The sequence below is a fragment of the Phaenicophaeus curvirostris genome, chromosome 1, assembly GCF_032191515.1.
Source record: "Phaenicophaeus curvirostris isolate KB17595 chromosome 1, BPBGC_Pcur_1.0, whole genome shotgun sequence".
Taxonomy (NCBI): Eukaryota; Metazoa; Chordata; class Aves; order Cuculiformes; family Cuculidae; genus Phaenicophaeus; species Phaenicophaeus curvirostris.
Window position 1 is genome coordinate 25547316 of NC_091392.1, and position 23570 is coordinate 25570885.

Consider the following 23570-nt stretch of genomic DNA (forward strand, 5'->3'; position numbering starts at 1 on the left):
TTTCCATTTCCTGTATTTTGTAGTGAAGTCCTCTAAACAAAGTCCACATGGAACTCAAATCTTCCAGGCAGCTTGCCTGTTTTCCTGTAGTAGTACTGGAAAACATAGAACTTATACCTGCTGAAAAACTGTAGCCTGATATCTTGAAATACAATACTTCTGGATCTTCTGGCTTCTTACTTGAGAAGTCACAAGTCAGCACTATTAGCAGCCAGAGTCTCCAAGCAGCACACCAAATGAGCTACTAGGTAGCCAAATAGAGTTCTTTCATAAAAGTCAATAATGAGAATTCCATTGGAATTATGTAAAATATGGTACTTCGATGTGCTTCAACAGATTGGCACATATTGTGTATCCTTAAAGCAAGCAGAAAGTGGTTTTCATATAAGAGAAAAGATTTCTTATGTTATTATTTCAAAACTGATAAACTCTGTTTCAAAATTAGGAGTGGTTGTGAGTGTGAGAGTGTGTGTGTTTGGGGAGTTTGTTGGGATTTATTTTAATCCTGGTATGTCAGGGTCTTTTCAAAGCCTAATTTCTCTGATAGGTCAAAACCTGGCCTAGATAATACGTGTGTTGGATTTTCCTCCTAAGTGATCTTCCCATCAGTTTACTGTCACTGTGGTATATACATTTATTAAGCAGTTTTATATGTTCTTGGTCTTTCTGTAAGACTACAAAACTGTATCTTTTAATCTTCTCTTAGAAAGTAGCTGTTCTTGTGGTTGTCATTCAGATTTTTCTTTGTAATCACTTAATTTTAACTGCATCATTCCTAAAGGTGTATGCCCTTATCCATACTCATTTTGCAGGTTTCCACTGAACATTCATAAAATTTGGGCAATAAATAGTACTTATTTATCTATTGGAAATACCCTTTCTGGAAAGGGCTGGCATTAAAGTCGTGGCTGATCACAAAACAACTGATTATACTGAATATCATTAAAGACCGACTGAAAACACCTATAGGTTCTTTGGTTTTGTGTATCGAGCCTCAGTCCTAAACATGGAGCAAACTCTGCTACTTAATAGCTCATATAAATCTAAAATAATAATCTTATGAATGTGTTGTGGTTCTGTGACTTATGGGCTTTTTTGTTCTCTTATTTAAAAATAGCTGTAAAATTTTGTGCAGTTTGAGTTGTCAGTGAAAGGAATTAAACTCCAAAATGATACCCTGTTATCAGTTAATACTATTGTAAAATTGCTTTTCTGACAAGGAGACAGTGCTCTTCTATTTCATAATTGTATTGTCTTCAGATGCTTGTCTTCTGGCTGCTCTTTTACAATGTATTCATTGTATCATAAAATGATTTTGTATTTTATTACTTTCAGTTTAACTTCTCTTGGTGCTGGTGGCCATCAAAGAAGATGGTTGCTAACTCCTCCTTTAGCCCTTTTAAGTTGTTGCATAACTTTTTGTGCTTATTTAAAGCTCAGTTTCAAAAAGATGCAATCCAATGAGAGTAAAGAAGAAAGGCTTTGGAGTTTGTTACTATGCTTTGAAAAGACTGAACTAGGAATTGTCCACTGGGTATTGTTCCAGTGCAGTGTCAATTCTGTTCATTCTGTGTAAATAAAGAATAAAAATGAAAAGTGAGAAAGGCTGGAAGTTTGGGATTATGGGAAGAAATGTAGTTAAACTAATTAGTCATCCTAGGGAGGGCCAGGGCTGGTAGGAAAGATAAGTTTAATTAGTTAAGCTAGCAGTGTTGATGTAATAGATTTTTATTAAGGCTTGAATTCATAGCACATGATAAATTATAGAGAACCAAACCCAAGGTGTCACATATAACAATAAACTCCATATATATATATATATGTGTCATGCATAATGCATTGTAGGGATTCCCATTTGTATTTTGTACAAAGTGTTGATACTTTGAAGTCGACCTTTGGAACAGAAGCAAAACTTAATATCCAAAATGCATTTGTAAGAAATATGCAGATGCTATCTGTATGCTTCCACGTTTTCACAATACGTTGTCATTCCCTTATAATAAGAACAACTGCAGGTATATAAGGACGCATAGGATTCCTGTTTCTAAAAAAAGGGCTGTTGCTTCCTGCTTCAGCAATTGAAACTTTTATCTGACTGGGTCGATGTGTCCTACTGTTGCTGTAAAAGTAGTTTGGTGCTTTGAGATAAACAGAGAAGGCTGGGGTTTTTTTTGCCCTTAGCACATATAGATTTGTTACGGTATACTCTGGTTTATACAATACAGAACTTGCAGTACTTTGCTGCATTAATCTCAATCTGAATATAATTTCTTTTCCAGTAGAACGTTGGCTGTCTGGAATTTAGAAGTTGGAGAAATTCAGGTCTGAAAAAGTTACAGTAATTATCAACCAGAGCAATTTAAATTGCTGGACAAGTTCAGCCCTGTGAGGACCAGCAGCCTCGGAAAAGCAGGCCTTTGTCACGTTTAGGGTCAAATTTCCACATCTCTTCTTCAAACAGTTAATTTGCTGTGGAGACCAGCATCAGGATTCACCCCAAAGGAGGTGATCTTTATGTCAGTCTTTCTCATTACTCTCTGATTGTCTACAACTATACACCAAATGACTTAAGATGGTTCTGTTTGAATCTGTAATTTCTTTATTTTAGTAGCTCCACATCAGGGTTTCACTGCAATTAAAAGTGAACTCAGATTAACGTTTTGATCATTAAAGTTATTTGGTTAATGAGCAATAACATGCTGTTTAACTGCTATTGGGAATGCCTATAGTTAAAAAAGGGGGGGAGACTAAACTATAGCTGCTGCCTCCATCTGTCTCAATTATCCAAATAAACTGTCTGCCTGTAATAAGGGGATAATATATTCATAATGTGGAGGCAATGTGGCCACATAATCAAAGCACAGGTCTGGTCTCCCACAAATGTGATCTCAAATACAGCATTCGTTTGTTGGGTTTTTTCCTTCAGCCTTAAAGTGGTTGCTGTATCTGCTTTCTAGAGGCTCTTTTAAAGTGCATTGACACTCACATGATGAAGTGAAGAACTAGTCTTAGCTGCCAAGCATGGAATTACAAATATTAAATTATGCTTTTTAGTAGTTATTCTCTCATAAAGTTAAATCATTAATAGGTTATTTTTCATCTAAATTTTTAAAACCCAATTTAGTTGGGATTTTTTGTTTATTTTTAAAATTCATTTTCCTATGTGAATTTTGCTAGGTGGTAAATGGTAAAATGAAAATTTATATTATACTTGCTTCTGTGGTATATGCTAATTAATGTGAACAAAAAAATGCATATTCTTATCCTACTCAGCCATTTAATATACCATACTTCATTTAGAACAACTTCTTTGGATTGTTGGAAAATTCACCAATAAAATAAAAAAAATGGCTAAAAGAATTGCTGATAGCAACAATGAATTTTTTTTTTTTGTTTCATTAAAATTGACTACAATATCAATGACTGCTGTGGAGCAGTGTCTTTTCTGTGAACTTGAGTGAGCTTCAAATCAACAAAACCTGTGTATGTGACAGCTGGGTCAGGAGGACAGTATGACAATGTCAAGGTGAATTTGGCTGTAAGTGTTTTTTCAGTGTTGTAAAGACCTACTGTGTTTAATTTTTACCATAACTTCCTAAGGCATGAAAGCTTACCTTCTTTCTATGTGTTTGTACCAATGTCTGTTGACTCTTGCCAGTTTCTGCAAAATCTGACAAAATGCCAGGCATCTCAGGAACAGGTGGTGTCATAAAATCAGGCAGCTGAGTAAGACAAGGCATACTGTTGTTAAGGCCTTAGTTGAAGGAAAGGCAGAGATTTGTGGTGTCTCTTATAGAGCACTGTATATGAACTATAGAATACAGAGTTAGGGGAAAACTGACCTTGTTAATTTAGCTGCTCAGAATTTAAGTTAGACTATCTACATTTATAAAAAGATAGAAAGAAAAAGATCTCCACTGTGGGAGTTAGTTCTGCCCTATTTGTAAGTACCATTTATCTCCCTGAATCTAAGCATTTTGACAGGCCTGCAGGATAATCAATAGAGCTGGAAATGAATCATACTTTCTATATTATGTCTGAATGGAAAATCCATGTATGATAATTTCTGACTTCCCCCAGCAAGGCATGTGAGTTCTTGAAGAGCAGTGGTTGAATTTTGTAATGAAGGTGTGGATATTAATTCAATGAAATAGGTAGGTCAGAAGACAGAAATTGATGCATCATGTAATAATGCCTCATAGCAACATTTATGTTTAATAGCCAATTCTAATAGCTTTACCTTAAAAAGCTTCCCATTTAAAAATCAAGATTTTAAAATAAGGATAAACAGCTATTAGAAAGTACAGTGATTTCTGTTTAGATTATGCAATGTTGCTTTAAAACAGGTATTGCATAGTATGTTGAATGCCAATTTTCAGGTTCCAACTCTCCTGTTATTGTTTTAGAACTATCAGTATTCAATTCCATTAGAAATTCAGTAATTTAAACTAAGTTTTAGGAAAAAAAGTTTTAATACTGCTTAGGAGGATCATTTGTTTTGAAGTGATAGGATTATTTCAGAAATTCCTTAAATAACTAGGTGTAATGAAAGGACACTCCATTTCCAATGGTATGATTCAACATTACTTTAAAACTCTACTCTGTTTTTTCTAAAAGTGTATATCATCAATCTGAATGTTGTTTGAGAAATTATTGCATTTTAGAACAGCAGCAAAAATGTTTCTTTGTACTAACATTCTATTAGAAAATTCTGGTGATATAGTGATATGAGGAGCGAGTTCGTTATTATAAAGGGCATTGTTTACGTATCTACATATATGCATATGAATGAACTGCTTGAGTGAACCTACCTTAGCACTTAGGTCAAAAGCACACTGTTAAAGAAATTCTCCTTGTTGTCCTCACCTGACTTTGCTTTGATTTGCCTCACAGACCACCTTCAGGTTGTGTAAACTGGCTGAGAGCAGAGCTGGTCCTAGGTAGCAATGGCAGGACCATAGGCACATTCCCAGTACCAACAGTATTGCTTTACAAACTTTCCTGTTTTCCTGGACTACCTGCTGATCTATATGCCCTTTTCCTGGGTTGATTATGTAAATGTAGGAGGAAATTAGAGTTATTTGGTCTAGATTAAAAAAAAAAACCCATAAAAATAAAACCCCCAAACTTTATATCCCAGTGTTCACTTTCTAAAACCAGAAATTCTCCAATGCTTTCTACCATTATGATCATTCTTGAATTTAAGACAGATGGATCTTGATTATGAAATTGCCAGATAGGTGGTTGTGAAATGTTCTTCTGGAGTCTTTTTCTCCCGAAAGGGCAGAAATAATTTTCTGCTCAAGCTAGTTTTGTTTCAGGTCCTGGGTTGCCCATTGTAAACTTGTCTTTCAGTTTCATCCCACAATGATTAAGCACTGAACAATGCAGTTTTAATTTAATCTTTTTGAAAACATGAACTGTTAAGATGCTGTCATGTGTACATATTTCTGTACCACTTTTGCAATTCTTTAAGTGCATGTGAAGATCCAGCAATATTTGAAAAAACCCAAACCTGAGTGTATCAGTTTGCCATGACAGGACACTATATAACAATGTTAGGATTTTGGTGGGTGATTGAGAATAATACTGGAATAACTATGCAAAATGTGCAGCCTTTCATGCCTGGCTCTGCATTTTCAGTAATGAATTAGCTGTTCCTTGGAAAAAGACTTCAAGTAAATAATAAGTAAAATATTTGAAAGGAGAGCTGTAGATACTTCCAAGCTATGCTTGCCTAATTTGACCTGTCTGCTTCCTAGTGAGTTCTGTCAAGCAGAAGAGTTTCTTTCACTTGGTCAAGGCAGACTTTTGCCTACTGTAAGCTGTAAAACCACCTATAAATTATAAAGACCCTTACCTGCAGTAGTTTTTCTAAGTTGTGAATTTAAAATGCAAATCTGACTACCTATAAATCCCACAGTGCTCTTACACCAAAGAATGGAGATAAGAGCATGCAGAAGGTGGTTTAAAAGGTTTCTGGCAGCCAGTAAGACAGACTGTTTTGTAGCAGGTGTATTTGAAAAATGGTGATTAACTAGAAAGAGAAGCAGAAGATGTTAAATTGTGTGTAACAGAAGGTTATTGTTATAGACAGCATGATGGCAGTTGTTGGCTTTGGTGGCAGAAATGAACCATGAAATAGAAATCAAGTAATGCCTTGTTTGCGTTGTCATTTTTGCATGTTGCAATTTCTTTGTTTAAAAAAAAAGAACATCTAGTTCCAACCCCCCTTCCATGGGCAGGTACACCTCCCACTAGACCAGGCTGCTCAATGCCTTGTCCAACCTGGCCTTGAACACTTCCAAGGAGAAGGCATTTACAACTTCCCTGGGCAACCTGCGCCAGTGCCTCACCACAGTCATCATGAAAATTTCTTCCTAATGTCTAGTCTAAATCTTCTCCTCTCCAATTTAAAGCCATTCCTTCTCATCCTATTACTACATGTCTTTTTACTACGTCCCTCCCAAGCTTTCTTGTAGTCTCCCTTCAGGTACTGGAAGGCCACTATAAGGTCTCCCCAGAGCCTTCCCTTCTCCAGACTGAATAACTCCAACCCTCTCAGACTGTCCACATAGCAGAGGTGCTTCAGCCCTCTGATCATCTTCATGGCCCTCATCTGGACCTGTTACAACAGTTCCATATCCTTCTTATATCGAGGATTTCAGAACAGGACACAGTACTCCAGGTGGGGTCTCACCAGAGAAGAGGGGGAGAATCACCTACCTCGCCCTCCTGGCTGCACTTCTTTTGATGTAGCCCAGTATATGCTTGGCCTTCTGGGCTGAAAGCATGTATTGCTACCTCATGTTGAGCACCCCCAAGTCCTTCTCTGCTGGGCGGCTCTCATCCAACATCCCGTATCGAAACCATGGATTGCACAGACCCAGGTGTAGAACCTTGCACTCGGCCTTGTTGAACCTCATGAAATTCCCACAGGCCCACTTCTCCAGCTTGCCCAGGCCCCTCTCGATGATGTCCTGTCCTTCCGCTGTGGCAACTGCACCACTCAGCCTGTTGTCATCTGTCAATGTGCCTAGGGTGCACTCAATCTCACTGTGTTGTTAGTGAAGATACTAAACAGAACTGGTCCCAGTACGGACTCCTGAGGGACACCAGTTGTCACGGATCTCCATCTGGACATCGAGCCCTTGACCACTGCTCTCTGAATGCGACCCTCCAACCAATTTCTTATCCACCAAATAATCCACCCATCAAATCCATACCTCTTCAATTTAGAGAGAAGGATATTGTGGGGGACCGTGTCAAAGACTTTAAAGAAATCCAGATAGAACACAGCCATTGCTTTTTCCCTATCCACTGGTATGGTCACCCCATCATAGAAAGCCACTAGATTGGTCAGGCATTACTTGCCCCTGGTGAAGCCGTGCTGGCTGTATCAAATCATCTCCCTGTCCTCCATGTGCTTTAGCATAGTTTCTAGGAGGATCTGTTCTGTGATTTTCCAGGCACAAAGGTGAGGCTGACAAGTCAGTAGTTCCCAGAGTCATCTCTTCTACCCTTTTTTAAGTTTGTGTCCTTGCTCATCTAATCATTACTTTTGATTTATTAACTTTAATTATGGTTGCATATGCCTTTTCTCAGCTCTTCTATATAGTTTGTCTTTACCTGTCTGATGATTCTGGTTACAATTAAAGCTTTTACTTTCTTAATTATAGTTTATAGGAATTTTCTGAACATGGCTGTCAAAAAGTAATAGCTGCAAGCTATTTAAAATTTATTACAAGGAAACTATGAAATATGAATAAACCACAGACAGGTTAGGAGACTGAATGATTTTTTTTCAGTGCTTAGTTTGGAATGATTACTTTATCTGTGGTTTATTTAGAGTTTTAAAGTAATGCAGCATGCTCTTTGTTCACCTAATTGAAAAAGTGTTGTAGACACAACCTTAAAGAATGTTCAAATTGTGATTCCCTCTGCCCTCCCTCCCCCATCTTGATGATGGTTTATATATTGTATTTTTTTAGTTTATCTTATAAAATTACTGGACAGCTTTTGATGCACCTCTTTGTTGCCAGACAATTCAAGAAATTAACACTATTCTGGTAAATATCTGTGTGAACCTCAATTTTTGAGAATTGCATGACTGGTTACAGTGTAAGAAAATAGCTTTTTTTGCATGACAACAGAATGACCAAGTTTGCTTAAGACAGAAAAACCAAACACTGTACTTCAGGAAATATGGTGAAATTAAATGACAGTCTTATACCTTATCCTCGATACTGCCAGAGTCCATACTGTAAGAATTTGGAAATACTGCTTATGATCTTGGTATGAAAGTATTTACTTTTCTAATATTCAGTGTATTTTGTAGTAATAGTTTTGTTAGTGTGGATAACTAAATATTTTGCGTGACGAAAGGTATCAAGTTAACTGGTCATGGATTTTTCTTCAAGTTACACCTTTATTTCATGCGCCTCGTTATGAATGAAAACAAGTATCACCTTTTCCAATAGATTTTGAGGATATAGCAGCAGCAGTCTCTGGACTGATTAACTTTGTTTATCTGTGGGATCCTGGTATTTTGGCACATGTAAAGGCCTCTTTTAGAAGTTACTGACAAAACAAGTTTTCGGTGGTGTTACATCACTTCTTGTGGTAACTGTTTGCTATTTGCCAAATGGAGATATTAAGCATTGAGCAAAGCAAAACTTTTGTAAACCATATTAAAACAGTCCTGTATGTGTGTTGGCTTAATACGCTTAAGCTTCACTGCCTAGGTAGATGTTCTTATTCCAGGCTCTCCTAAAATTGGAGACTACAAATATAAAACTAGGATACTGCTCTTCTAGTGTGAAAACTCTATGGCCTTACATTGCAAACATCCGTTTCATCCTGTCCTTTCCAGTAGTGACTGTTAAAGTGCTAAGTCTCTTTTTGTTTTTCACATAAGATCTGAATATCTTCATTGTTGCTGGGCATGTAACTACTAATTTAGCTGGAAATATTCTGCTTATTTGGATGATTGCTTTGCCTTTCCCATTTGATTCCTCCTACCCTTGTTTGATCTTTCTGCATAATCCAACATAAACTAGTGAGTAGATACACACACTATTTGTAAAAATAACAATAAAAAAATCCAGCATTATGTTGATGTAACAGTTTCTTGGTTTCTGTGATCTTTATGAATAATACGGCTGTGACTTCATTGTTAGAGTGACTTATTTAAAATGTTTTATTTATTTGCCATCATTGCTCACGTTGATGACAATGTGAAAAATGTAACTGGGTCATCCTGTTTGTATTATTATGTTAACTGAAATTTTCCGTTGTTAGTTAAGTGAACAGTTAACTTTGTTGATGTTAACACTAAAGTGCAACTGATAACATAACACTTTTTCTTCACTTTATGTGTCTCTTCATGTTACTGTTTCTGAAGAAAAAATGTGTAAGATTTGTTCTTGGTTCTTCCAAATAAATTATTATAGTAGTTTGTAAAAAATAGGAATAAGAGAATGAATAAGAGAAGAGATTTTATTTGGGTAATTTCCAAATTCAATGCTCATGAATATATTTGCATAGCAACAGTTACTTTTGTTATGCTTGGGTGTATATATTCCCATGCTTTTCTCTCCCTGTTCTGTATTGGTGCCGCTCTGATTGGTGAATAGGTCTTTCCACCTGCAGTTCTCCTAGAGAGAAGCAGCCTGGTCCAGTGGGAGGTGTCCCTGCCCACAGGGGTGTTGGAACTGGATGATCTTTGAGGTTCCTTCCAACCCAAATCATTCTATGATCTGTCTTTGAAGCTCTGGCAGTACACTAAAAATACATAGCACTGGGTCTGTTATAAAAGCCAGTGTTCCATTTGTATGAACAAGTGGAAAATTTTAGAAAATAGAGCAACAGTGATGACAGTGAGTTCTCTGACATAGCAGAGTAAGATTATAGCTAGATATTGTGGAAATATAAGCTGTTATATGACAATCAAAAACTAATAACTTTTAAGTAATGATATCTGTAAAGAGAGTACTAGCTTAAAAATTTCCTTAAAGTTTTAATAAAGGGCATAAAATCTGAAAAACACAATGCGGATGAGTATTCTGTTTAAAATGTTCCATTCTAGAAATCAAGTTTATTCTCTAGTGGCAATAGCAAGAATAAAATTCTCACAATTTACCTTCCAAAGTGAATCCTTTAAATAAATTGAAAACATTAAATTCTCTTAATATACCTTGAATAAATCTGTATTGCTAATAGAATAGATTATTTCAGTTGGAAGGGACCTACAATGATTATCTGATACAGCTCCCTGAACAACTGAGGGCTGACCAAGAGTTAAAGTATGTTATGAAGGGCCATTGTCCATATGCTTCTTTAAAAACTGACAGGCTCAGGATATCAAACACCTCTCTGGGAAGCCCATTCCAGTGTTTGACCAACCTCTTCGTAGAGCAAGGCTTCCTACTGCCCAGACTAAACCTATCCTGAGGAAGCTTTGAACCATTCTCTCATGTCCTGTGCCTGGATACCAGGGAGAAGAGAACAGCACCTTTGTCTCCCCTTGCCCTCCTCAGGAAGCTAAACAGAGCAATAAGGTTGCCCCTCAGCCTCCTTTTTTCCAAACCAGACAAGCCCAATGTCCTGACCTGCTTCTCACAAGGTATGCCTTCCAGCCCTTTCATTTTTTTTTGTCCCCCTCTGGACGCGTTCAAGGACCTTCATATCCTTAAATTTTGAGGTCTAGAACTGCACACAGTTCTCACAGGGAGGCTGCACCGATGCTGAATATGGTGGGATAATCCTCTCTTTTGACTGGCTGGTTATGTTGTGTTTGGTGCCCCCCAGGATGCAACTTGCCTCTTGGCGAACCAGCTGCCAACTAGCACCCCAGATTCCCAGCCACAGTGTTCTCTAGCCACTCGTGTCCCAGTTCACGCTTGTCCAGTGTTACTCCGCTCTAGGTGCAGAATCAGACTTGTTAAATTTCATGCCATTGATGATTTCCCAATGCTCCAGTCTTTCTAGAGGCCTCTGCAAGACCTGTGTCCCTCAAGAGAGTCAACAGCACCTCCTAGTTTGGTATCATCAGCAAACTTTGTAATGTTGCATTCAACTCCTGCATCCAGCATAATTGATAAAAATATTGAACAAAGCTGGCCCCAGAATTGAAGCCTGAGTTACACTGCTAATGACCAGCCACCAGCCAGATGTAGCAGCATTCACTACAACCTTTGGGGCCCTGCTCTTCAGCCAGTTCTTCACTGAGCGCATCATGAACTCGCTCATCTCACAGCTGGACAACTTGTCCAAAAAGATTATTAGAAGGGACAGTATTAAAAGCCTTACTGAAATCCAGAAAAACTAACATCCTCTGTGTTCCCTTCATCCACTAGGCAGGTAAACTTATCCTAGAAGGATATCAGATTAGTTAACCTGGACTTTCCTTTTGTGAATTCATGCTGACTGTGCCTGATGATTGCATTATAGCTCATAATTTGCATACCTTTTCATGAAAGTAATTTTAAGTTTGGTAATCATGTAATTGCCATGCAGTAATATGGGATGATATTTTAACTAAGATTTTGATACCTTGAAAATATGAAAATTTAAATGCTGTAAATGAAAAAGAAAGACAGGCTGATTTAATTAAAAGGGGGTTTTATGCCTTTGGTAAGTTTAGTCTGTTACTAAGCTGAAGAAACCTTTTAACCGCTAAGTGTGGAAGTTAAAGTGCTTTTTTTTGTTAGAGGTGAAGTCAGATTTCCTTCAGTACTTCAGAAGAATGGTTGGCAGATGTCCATGCAAAGGATTATGAATTGATTTGCATGAATTTGAACTACAAATATGAACGTGCAAAGTACTCTAGGTGACAAATGGTTTTTTAAAGTAACCAGAAATCTCGTCTCTTCCATCCTTAAGACTCACTATAAGTATGAAAATCCACATTATTTTCAGAAATAATAAATGGCTGGGTGGTTAGATGATCAGAGCATTGAAGAGTGATGCTGCCTTACAATTGACCTATAATTTTCAAGTGTTTAAGCATCAGACAACAAAGCTGTCATAAAATAGGTCTAATGTCAACTTTATATAGAGCATCTGGATGGCTCCTCTAAGTTGAAAACACATGTTGTTTCACGACTTGAGCTTTTTCTTCTTTGCTATTTAGAAACCTAGTGCAAGGCCTGAGTTTCACCTTTTGCATCTGTAAGAAGTAAAGAATATTTTGTATTGACTGTATTGTTTTTTCTTGTTGGTACCAAACTGCTGGTAACTGAACTTAGGTTTGTAAAACAGCCTTCTCATTTTCAAATCAGCCACCACAAAACAGTGGATTTTCATTACTCTAATGGAGAAAACTGGTTATGAAGAACTGGAAGCATCTGTCTCCTTTCTTTCATGAAAGTTTTTGTCAAGTAACAGGGAAAAAGAAAAGGAGATTGTGCTTCTTGGCACTGTTGGGGTAATGGTGAAGTGATGTTAATGGGTGATGTTCCCTTTTTATGGATACAGACCACTAAGGTAATTCAAGCTTGCTCATTACCTCTGTTGTGTAGTTCCTCTTCGGTGCTTTCTGTTATATTGTATGTCAGGACTGTTTAAGTGTTAGTTAAATGTTTGGCCTATACACAGAGAGATTTGAATTAATTGTTAGGCATGTTGTACTTTTGTTAAGTCTACATTTTGAAGAGGAAATGGTGCAGATTTTTGGAAACCACTTTAATATTTGGATAGTCGGCATGAAATACAGAAAATGTGGTTTGCAGTTATTTTCATCAATTGCTAGGTAAGATGTGATGTTTTACACCTTAAGATGATTGGTTTGTGTATCTTCTTAAATGGAGATTACTGAGGATAGCCTTGTAAAACAATGTAAAATCTTGTATTCAGAGCTTTCTTTTTACTTGAAAAATGCTTTTTAAAAGCTTGGATTTAAGGCTACATGATTCCGAGTGAAAGGGACAGTGTGAATAAAAAATTTTTCAAGAAGCTCCATTCGTTATTGTGAAGGAGAGAATAATGCAACTTCTAGTTGTTACTTTTATTTTAATGATACATGCTTGTGATAACTTTTCTAGAAAAACTGATTGTATCTCCACTTTCATGCAACCTACTTCACTGAAACAAGCTTCATTGATATATTTGCTTATGACTGTTATGAGACACTGCTCCAAGATATTTTTGAATGCTTTCTATGAATATTCATGCCTTATATTAAAAATTACTAAACAGTTATATTTTCTATTCTTTTTTTAGTACCTCTACTGAAAAACTTGAATTCTTTCATGATTCTCATCAGTCATCTGTAAAGATCATTCTTTATATTACAAAACAATTATATAGGTCTGTCAGAGCATAATGAATCTGTACGTTGGTTTTGTTTAACTTACTGATTGCATCATCCTATTTCTTTCATAATTATTTCTACTGTCTTCACACTTTTTGAAGTAGCAGCCTGTTACAATCACCAGCCTTCAGAGAATTTCCATTTTTTTTCAGTCTCAATAACATCCGTAAATTGTACACACAAGTTTCTGTCTTATGGTATTTGATATTTATTATAGGAAAAGACAGTTTGAATACATCAGTCAAATGTTTCTCACATAATATTGAGTTCATTAAAACCTAACTCGCTTGTAGGCTTTGCACTAGCACAGCACAGAAGAAAGGAATTGAGACTATAGTTGAGGTAGTAAGAAGAAATCTGTCATTCCGTATTCATTGACAGGAATCATACTGCCAGATATCATCTCTTCAGCACTGTTTGTTATGTTTCCATTTTTATTTTCTTCTGTAAGCTTTATATGAAAGTAACGTCTCATACGATACTTTGAAAACATTCATTTACATCTGCATTTAAAAAACCCAAACAACCAAAAAAAGGCAATAAAGAAAACCCTCAAACTCCATTGTGTAACAAAATTGCTACCATTCTTTAAAGAGTTGTTCTTAATTCATCATAGTTAGACATCATATCCCCTACCCCACCCTGTTATTTCGCAGATGCCTCTGAAAGTACTGCTTTTATTAGAAGTATATCGTCGTTCTGCCTCCTCTTCCACTCTGGTTAGTTTTAGAAACTTTTTACCTCTCCCTAGTATATATGCCAAGAGAAAATATTGATATGAACCTATCAACGTCTGTTGAAACAATTTTAGTGTATGTGGAAAAGGAAATTAATCAGAGGAACAAATGTTCTTGAAAGGAAGGAAATTTTGTTTAAGGGCTCTGGGGCAGCTTTAAGTTCCATTGTTCCACAGCAGTTGAGGACATGCAGTCCTATTTTTTATGTTTACCATCAATTGCTGCATGGAAGACTTGGACTTGCTGAACTCTTAACTTGGCAGGTAAACAAAGAGGAAACTCTGAGATACATTGAGGGGAAAAATTAATGTTAACCTTAAAATTATTGTTGCTCTTATATTCTGTTACTGATTATGTAAGCTGACTATGAAAACTCATTTATGCAAATGTGTGCTATTAACATAAACATAGATTATCACTGAAAGAAAACTAACAATGAAACCTAAATTATGTGATTAATTTTTCATTGTTCCTTATTTGGCTTATTTCTTACTTATATATAAATTGGTCATATTTGTTTTTTCTTGCCTTTTTTATGTTTTTAGCTTTCAGTCCACAGTAAGATGTATTCTATCTGAAGGCCTCCCTGCCACCTTACATTCTTGTTTCTGTACCAGGGGAAACAATCTAATTTGACTTAGTAATTCTCAATTTGGTTACTGAAAATAGTTTACTGGATTTGCAGCTTTTCCCACAGCCCATCATCCAGATACCTTCAATCCTTTTGTTCCTCTCCCTGTACAATCTGCTGCCAGTAGATAACTGGGGTCAGTGACTGCAAAGGCTCAGCTTGAGAGATGGAAGTGTCCCGGAGGGAGCTGGCAGATAGATGCATGGACGTGACTCTAATAGTATGAAGGAAGTTGATTTAGGGGAGAATGAGGTGTCTTGCTGTATGTGGTAGGAGACAGCCTTTCTGAGGGAGTAATAAAAGAATCTGTTTATCTTACGGTCCAATCCTCCAGTTTCTTATTGGCTGTAGACCTAGGAGGGAAAACTTTAGAGTAATCCTTCCCATTGTGTTACTCAGTTGCATAATCCCTAAGACTGTCCAGTACTGATTTTTTACTTTTTGAAATACCACAGTGTAGAAGTTCTGTTTTCTAAGTCATAAAAAATATTTCACAAGCCTACCCAGGACATAAGACTTGTTCCACCAATGAGTATTTGGTTCTTCTCCTTCCTCTAAGAGATTATTTCTGTCATTTGTTATTTGAAAAGATTGCTAGCATCTACAAAACAGAAAATAACAGCCCTAGAAGAAGTCGCTAACCATAGGGTAATTTAGGTCAGAAGGCACCTCAAGAGATCATTCCGTCAGACTATTCTGCTCAAAGGAGGACCAACATCAAACATGGATTGGGTTGCTGATGGCCTTATCCAATCTAGTTTTGGAAATCTCCCAATGACAGAGCTTTTCCTGGGCAACACGTTCCACTGCTTATCTGTTCTCACCAAGAGGAATTTGTGTTCAACTCAAATTTCCCTCATCACATCATGGGATCATTGCTGTTGGTCCTATCAGTATGCAGACCTCTAGCAAATTTCTCCGTGGTTGTCTCTATTTCACACTGAAAAGTCCTTTTTCTTCTTAGCTCTTCCTCAAAGAAAAACTATGTTGTTTTACCTTTTGATCGTCTTTCACTCCTTTCTGAAGATATTTTTTAGCTCTGCTCTGTTTTTTTTTTTACTATAAACTCTTAGTCCATCCTTGATCTAACATAATGCTACAGGCCAGCCTGTCCATAAAGAAACTTTGGGATTTTGTTCTTTTTAAGAGGTGGTTGCACTCTTATTTTATCTCCTTGTTTAATTTTTCAGATCCTATATAAGGATTTAAAAGCTCTGTATAAGTGTGATGTTGTTTAGGACTGAACTAAAACACTGTTGTAAATAAATTTAAGCTCTTACCCTATTGCAGTAGTGAATTTCATGAATTAACGATTTAAAGGATTTTTTCCTTTGGTTTTAGATGTTTTCTCTTGAGTTGTGTGTGCCTACTGTCAGTTTTCGTTAGCAGTTGCCTCTAGGAGGGTTGAGCTTAAGTCTGAAGTCAATATTTTGTGTAGCACTTGCATATGCTGCAAAAAGTATAATTTCCCAGGGAAATCTTTTCATACTTTTATACCTTTAAATACTTTGAATCTCAGTCCTTCCATTAAAAGGCTAGTTGCTGTGCAAATGGGTATGTACAGAAAAATAAAGCTAGTGGTTTAAAAATCCGTATAGCACCTTTCACAATGCAGCAGTCATGATTACATCCTGTGGCGACATTTTCTGTCTGATTTTGAACATTTTCTGTTTGAAAATTTCTTCAGTTCATTATTCACAAATTATCATCTTAAATGTTGTTTTCTGTATCTATTGCTGTGCAATTGAAGTTAATATATGAGATACTGCTAATGGCTTTTTAGCACAGCCGGCAAATTATGCAGAGACTACGTTAAAGGATTCATTATCCACGTGGTTTTAGACTGTACATTCCACAGATAACGAGTGCCAACTCAGTGCTGGAAGATGATTTTCTGATTATAATATTTCTGTTTCTCCCATGTGACATTTTAGTGAAGTGAAAGGGACAGAAGTATTTTGTAGAGGCTGGAGGAATCATTTAAAAAAAAACCTGAAAATTTATATGTATCCAGCATTAGCTTCATGATATCTAATCATTGGTAACAATACTAGTTTAAGGTATTTTGATTTATCTTCTTTTTCCTTTTCTTCCCCTATTTGTTACCACATTGCAACATCCATCTGCTTTACATGTGTCCGCACGTCTCTTTGTCAGCTGCTCTGTGAAGAAGATTGTGGACTCTGTCCGGCAGAAAAATTTTTCAGTGAAAAGAAGGTGGTTGTTTACATCTTCTCCTCGTCCTGTTATCAGAGTTGTCCCATGGGAAGCTTCCTAGTACCAATGAATGAGCTCCATGTGCCAATGGAGGGTGGATAAGCAGGACATCAATAATTTAATTTGCTCTTACTGTGCAAGACTTTGCCTTGTGGAACTGTGGTGTGTTGGCACCCACATTTTTATGACGTATTTCATTCACATGAAGAAGGTTCTGCTTTTAGGTGTGCCCAAAGGTTCTACCACGTTGCTTAAGCCAGAAGAATAAGTGCCTGGCTCCAAGATTCCCAAATTAGGTGTTTTTACACCTAAGTTCCCTTAAAGCCAGATGCCACAGGTATACTTCAGACATGGACACTGTTACACTGAAAACATTATATTTCTTCAGAAAACATAAGATGTCACTCAAAATCATGCCAGCAAGAGAAGTAAGGGAGTGTGGCACTTTCTTCTGCAGGAAACAATTATTTATATACATTCAGGCATGTGTTTTAGGTATTGTGAAGCTGATGGTGTTGAAACTTGCTGCTCCCTTTTCTTTTTATAGCTTTCCTTCTGGCAGACAAGTGTGGAAATGGTATTCTTTGCCACTTTTAAGCTTAAAAATTTAAGTTGTCTAAGGTGTGGTCTAGAAGTAAAGGAAGACTGACCATGGAGATAATGTCCAGCAAAGAACACACTCAGTTCCATTCCTATTCTTTCTTTTTTTTCCTTTTTTCTTCTTTTTTTAAGTGCTTAAATGAGTTCCTATGTGTGATGATTCCTGTAGTAATAAAAAATTATTTTCTGGGGGCCTAGCAGCAGATTTCTAATAATAATGTTATATGTATGTTAAACTGTCAGCAGTTCTCTACTTGTCCGTGCTAATGATATAATTTCTTGAAACCTAGCTTTGAATGAATACCCTGTGCTTTGGTAGTACTTCGTGAAGTTCTGAAATTTATTGCAAAATATCCAGATTTCTTTTTCTTTCATAATACTAAGTTTTCATCTTTAATTAGATTTTTGGCAATCAGCAGATTTGAAATAAATTGCAATGTTGGGATTATAATAGATATTGATATATGAGGAGAGCTACCATGCTTTCACTTTCAGTGACTGTGCATTATTTATGTTTATTCTTCTAAGCTTTTGTACTACATTTTTATGAGGACATCATTTATTATAGTAAACATTTAGTATCAATATTCATCTGCTTAAATTTAACTCTGAGTAGTCAGTAAATATGACATTCTGATATCCCTTGCTATTTGCATTGCCAATGGAATACATTGTAAATTCTGTAGATGTTAAGAACAATTATAAAGAAATTAAAATAGCATGCTTTGCAAGAAGATTTTGTGTTAACTACTTCTGGCTTGAAACACCCCACTTAAGTATGTTATGATGCACCATCCAAAAGGGTAAATTTCTGCAGCTTTTAGAAGTTTTTAAATCTAAAAAGCAGTTAGCAATAAGGTAACAGGAAAGTGGATGATCTAAGTAGAAACTTTATGTTAAAGTTATTTCATTTTCCTATCAGACTACGTAGCTTCCTAACCTCTTACAACCTAAAAGCAAATGAATATTTTTCTGAAATGCAGAAAAGGCATTAAAAATATTTTTACAGGTATCCTCAGTACTGAATATTCATTTATTGGTTTGAAGTTCCTACTGTACAAACGGTACGGTGCCATACTTATGAAAGTCTGTGGTGCTTTGGTGTACTTCTTTTAGTATCCTGGCACCCTCAATTACTGTTTTGACATTCTTCATTCAGTGCTTTTCTTTGCAATGTGTTATTGTGTTATTTTATTCAAAGCATCTTCACGTAAACTACTTCTTATTATTCTGTGACATGACCATGAAATTCCAGAAATATACCCAAGAAATACTTGATTTCAGTTTAACAGAATTCTAAGTCCCATGCACAATGAAAGGCTGTTGGCACACGTGTTCAGCTAGGAGGAGGAGATGGAGACTGCATGCAGCTCTAGTCACCACTGCTAATTCTTGTAGCCTCCACCCTGCTACCAAAACCTTGCCACACAAATGTGATAACGTTTGTCACCTTGTTTGGCTGCTTAACTCTTTTATCTATTGCTGTGGTTTAGCCTCAGCTGGTAACTAAGCACCACACAGCCACTTGCACGCTTCCACCCCAGCAGGATGCGTGGAAGAGAATTGGAAGTGTAAAAGCAAGAAAATTTGTGGATTGGGATAAGAACTGTTTAAGAATTGAAAAATAGTAGTAATCATTATAACGGAAAGGAAAATAAGAGAAAGAAAGAAAAGCCAAGAAACACAAGTGAACAAAAAAAAAGCCAAGAAACACAAGAACATTTTCTCGCCACACACTGACGAATGACCAGTCAGTCCCTAAGCAGCCCTCCCCCCAGCCAGCCAAGCAGTTTATTGCTGAGCCTGATGTTGTATGGTGTGGAATTTCCCTTTGGTCAGTTGGGATCAGCTGTGTCAGCTCTGTCCCCTCCCAGCTTCTCACGCACCCTCAGCCCACTCACTGGTGGGGCAGCGTGAAAAGCAGAAAAGGCTTTGTCTGTATGTAAGCACTGTTCAGCAGTAACCAAAATATCCCTGTGTTCTCAACTCTGTTTCCAGCTGAAATCCAAACCACAGCTCCATGCTGGCTGCTATGAAGAAAATTAACACCTTCCCAGCCAAAGCCAGCACATCCAGTTAGGGTCAGGATATTGGTTCTGAATTCCTAAGCTACATACTGTCCTGTAACTTCAGTGTATAGAACCAGGAGCTACAAATGTAGCCTCTCTCCACCTGGCTTCGTAAGATTACTTTTGGAACTAGCTTTTATTTTTATTTTATTTTATTTTATTTTAAAACCTAAGTTAAAAATTAAGGGATTAAATTATTAGAATAATTAGGGGTTATTTGCAAGGCAATTTTTACAATAAATTTTACAATAACCAGGCTTTGTTGGCTTATTTTTGTTTCTTCAACCCATCACTACCTGAGTCAGTTAGCCTAGCTAGACTTTAGGTCTGAATGAACTTGTTAAGCTTTTTCTGAAGTTATGCCTCAAAGGCCTGGGGTTTTAATACATATTTTCAATTCCTATTTATAGTATCAAACTGAAAAATAGATTAAAGCATTTCAAGCATCAGAATATGTAGGTGCACTTATTTCTTTTGCAGACAAAGTCTCTCTTACCTTTTCCCACAGAATTTCGATTTTATAGCCAATATATAGGAGAAAATTGGACATAAATTAGAGTTTGTTATTTGCAGTTAGTGTCTGTAGAGTTTCTCTAAAGTAGTTCTTATGTTCTTTGGTTTCTCACACTCTGAAATGTGTGTCTCCTTTTATGACCTTTTCATATGGTACAATTTTAACTCTAAATTTTCCAAATGATCTGTTAACCCATTTGGTAATGATTAGGCCCGTTCCTTGTCTGTTGTGTCTTGGAATTGGCCTATTCCCTCTTTATTTTTTGCTTATTCTTTGAATTTCAGATAAATGTTTTATCCATTTTTGGAGGGATTCCCTTTTCTGATAGTGTTTCCCTGCACAATGCATTTTTTTCTGATTTTTTTGAGACATTCTTCTTTAAAGAGCTGCTCCAGTGATTGTTTTAATTTTTAAGGTAATGAGCCTTCATTTTCTTCCTGAATTTATGCTGTATTGGTTTGGCTTCCATCTGCTTTCTGTTAGATATGCAAGCACAAAGCCACCACAACAGAATTTTAAAAATCATTGGATCTTTCTGGTGTTTTTTGGTTTGATTCCCTGTCCCTCTCTAAATTAGACAGGTCTTACGCCTAAGATTTTGGAACCATATTTTCTATGAAGACTGTTGGCAGTTACTGCTTATCTATGGCGTTCCTGTGTACTGCGTATTAAATGTATAAAAATACCCTCTCTGAAACTGATCTTTTTTTTTCTCTGAAACTGATTTTTTTTTTGGCTGAAGAACCAAAAATTAGTCAAGGAAAAGTACCTCTGATTTTTATTGTGTAATAGGTTTTGTTATGACATTAAAATCATCCAGAGGGACCTTGACAGGCTTGAGAGGTGGGCCTGTGCTAACCTTATGAAGTTCAATAAGGCCAAGTGCAAGGTCCTGCACCTGAGTCAGGGCAACCCCAAGCTCAAATAAACCCTGAGTGGAGAACGAGTTGAGAGTAACCCTAAAGAGAAGAATTTGGGGATGCTGGTGGATGAGAAGCTCAACATGAGCCAACAATGTGCCACTTGCAGCCCAGAAAGCCAACTGTAACCTGGGCTGCATCAAAAGTGTGACCAGCAGGTCAAGGGAGGTGATTATGCCTCTCATCTCTGCTCTCGTGAGACCTCGTCTGGAGTGCTGTGTTTACTTCTAGAGTCCTTAGCACAGGAAGGACATGGGTCTGTTAAAACAAGTCCAGAGGGGGGCCACAAAGTTGATTAGAGGGCTGGAGCACCTCGCATACAAGGACAGGCTGAGAGAGTTAGAGTTGTTCAGCCTAGAGAAGAGAAGGCTCTGCAGAGACCTTATTGTGGTCTTGTGGTACTTAAAGGGGGCTACAAGAAAGCTGGGGAGGGGCTCTTTATCAGGGAGTGCAGGGACAGGATGAGGGGCAATGATTTTAAGCTGGAAGAGGGGACATTTAGATTAGCTATAAGGAAGAATTTTTTTCCTGTGAGGGTGGTGAGGCACTGGCAGAGGTTGCCCAAGAGAAGTTGTGGATGCTCCGTCCTTGGAGGTGTTCAAGGCCAGGTTGAATGGGGCGTTGAGCAGCCCAGTCTAGTGGGAGGTGTTCCTGCCCATGGAAGGGGGTTCCAACTAGATGATCTTTAAGGTTCCTTCCGACCCAAACCATTCTGTGAATCTGTGGAAGTCCTGTACTATAGCTTGTAAATATAGTTATGTTTTAAAATAATGGTGTAGGGAAAGATATGATTGTAAAGTTCTTCCTGAACAGAGATATGGGAAGCATCTCTATTTCAGAAAAGCCTTGCTGGTATTTTTGCTTTCTGCTTGTCTGCTATTACTTATGAAAATCTCTGTATGTGTAAAGATGCCATCGATTTTTTTATATGAAAAATACTTATCTTGCTATTGCAGTAAACACACAGAGCATGTTTTCATATCTCTAGCATCATAGAAATAGAAAACTTTATTTTAGAATGTTTTTCCTCCCTTTCCTCTGTGTGTATCAGCCAATTTACAAGATGTTATTGATGTGATATTTCTGAAACTGCTCCAAGCTGAAATTTCTGTATTGGATTGAGAAGGATAAGGGCTTTTTAATGTAGTGAATTGTGCTGACTATAATTAAATCTGTGCATAACATATCTATTTCTTTTGGAGATTGTAAACAAATACCTAAGGAAAATAATTTAAAAATATAAATAAATAACATAACTTTCCCTGTGGTTTAGATCTCCTATACGTGTGGATGTACTCCAAAGAATGCATTTAGTTTTATTTGTTTGTTTGTTTTTCTTAGGCCCGACGCAAGGAGGTTTTTGTCCAGGAGCGATATGGAAGATTTAATCTGAGTGACCCATTTCTGGCTCTTCAGAGAGACTTTGAGGCAGGTGCTGGTGATAAAGAAAAGAAGATGATATGCATGAACCCTCTGTCCATTTTAGAAGCTGTTATGGCTCACTGCAGGAAAATGCAAGAAAGAATGTCAGCTCAGCTGGCTGCTGCTGAAACCAGACAAAAGAAGGTATCCTGCTACGAACTTTTATTCCTTTTCCTTCCTGATTTGTTCTTTCATGTCACTTCTTAATTACCATTTTTTTCTAACCTGGCTGTCATGAGTGTTAAAATTGTATCACTTTGGTGTCATATACTGGGAGGTACTGGTTTTCTGGTGATATTTTATGTGCACATCTCATTCATTCTGTGAATTTAGCTCTACTTATGGAATAAATCAACTATAACTGGTGCAAGTTGATACAGTGTATAAGTATATAGCTCAATGTGAGCTGAGAAAGCATCATCACAGTATATTTTTAAACCAGCACCAGTAAAGCCTGATAGAGCTACTGTTATTTTTGTTCTAACCTAAATAGCATAAAGTAAATAATTTAGTTGTGTTTTATATCAGGAGGCTCTGTTTCATAAATCAGACAAAAATATAAGTCTAAAATATACTTTTTGGAATGTTTAGAACTTTTGCTGTAAAGAGAAAATTACTTTGGACCAAGTACGTGATACGTAACCCATATATCCTTAAAGCATAGCAAAACAGGAATATGCTGGGGAAGGGTTTCTGAGGGTAATGGTAATCTAGTAGACTAATCTAGACCATGTATTTTTGAATAATTAGAAAAGAATTGCTTGCTAGGAATTGAATCATCCTCACCGGGTGTAAGATGGATAGAAAGTCTTCAGCAGCTGTGAAACACCTTTGCGATGACAATTTTATATTGATGTTGAAAAAAAAAAAACCTCAAGACAATTCTAAGACAGTGATCATAAAACTGATTTTGATAGTAATTGCCCTTTGGGAAATAATACACATGCAGAAGTACTGGAAATATGCTAGAAATACATGCTTAAATTAAATCAGCAAATCTTTGCTTGCTATCTTAGCTCTGTTGTTTAGTTTAGTTTAAGCATCCTGACTCTATTAAGACTTCAGAAAAACAGATACCACATTCAAGAAAATGAGTAATACTAGACTGTACGTATGATACGTAAGTCTTAGAACAGTGTAATGACCTA

General features: G+C 36.9%; 1 protein-coding gene across 4 annotated transcripts in view; it reads left to right on the top strand.

The window, feature by feature from the left end:
* Positions 1 to 23570, top strand: part of CTTNBP2 (cortactin binding protein 2) — an 84348-nt gene that overhangs the window by 13299 nt on the left and 47479 nt on the right. For all 4 annotated transcript variants that reach the window (XM_069850943.1, XM_069850956.1, XM_069850949.1 and 1 more), the window contains exon 3: positions 22342 to 22566. In XM_069850943.1, the coding sequence (XP_069707044.1) occupies positions 22342 to 22566 (225 nt within the window). The remainder of the gene's footprint in view (positions 1 to 22341; positions 22567 to 23570) is intronic.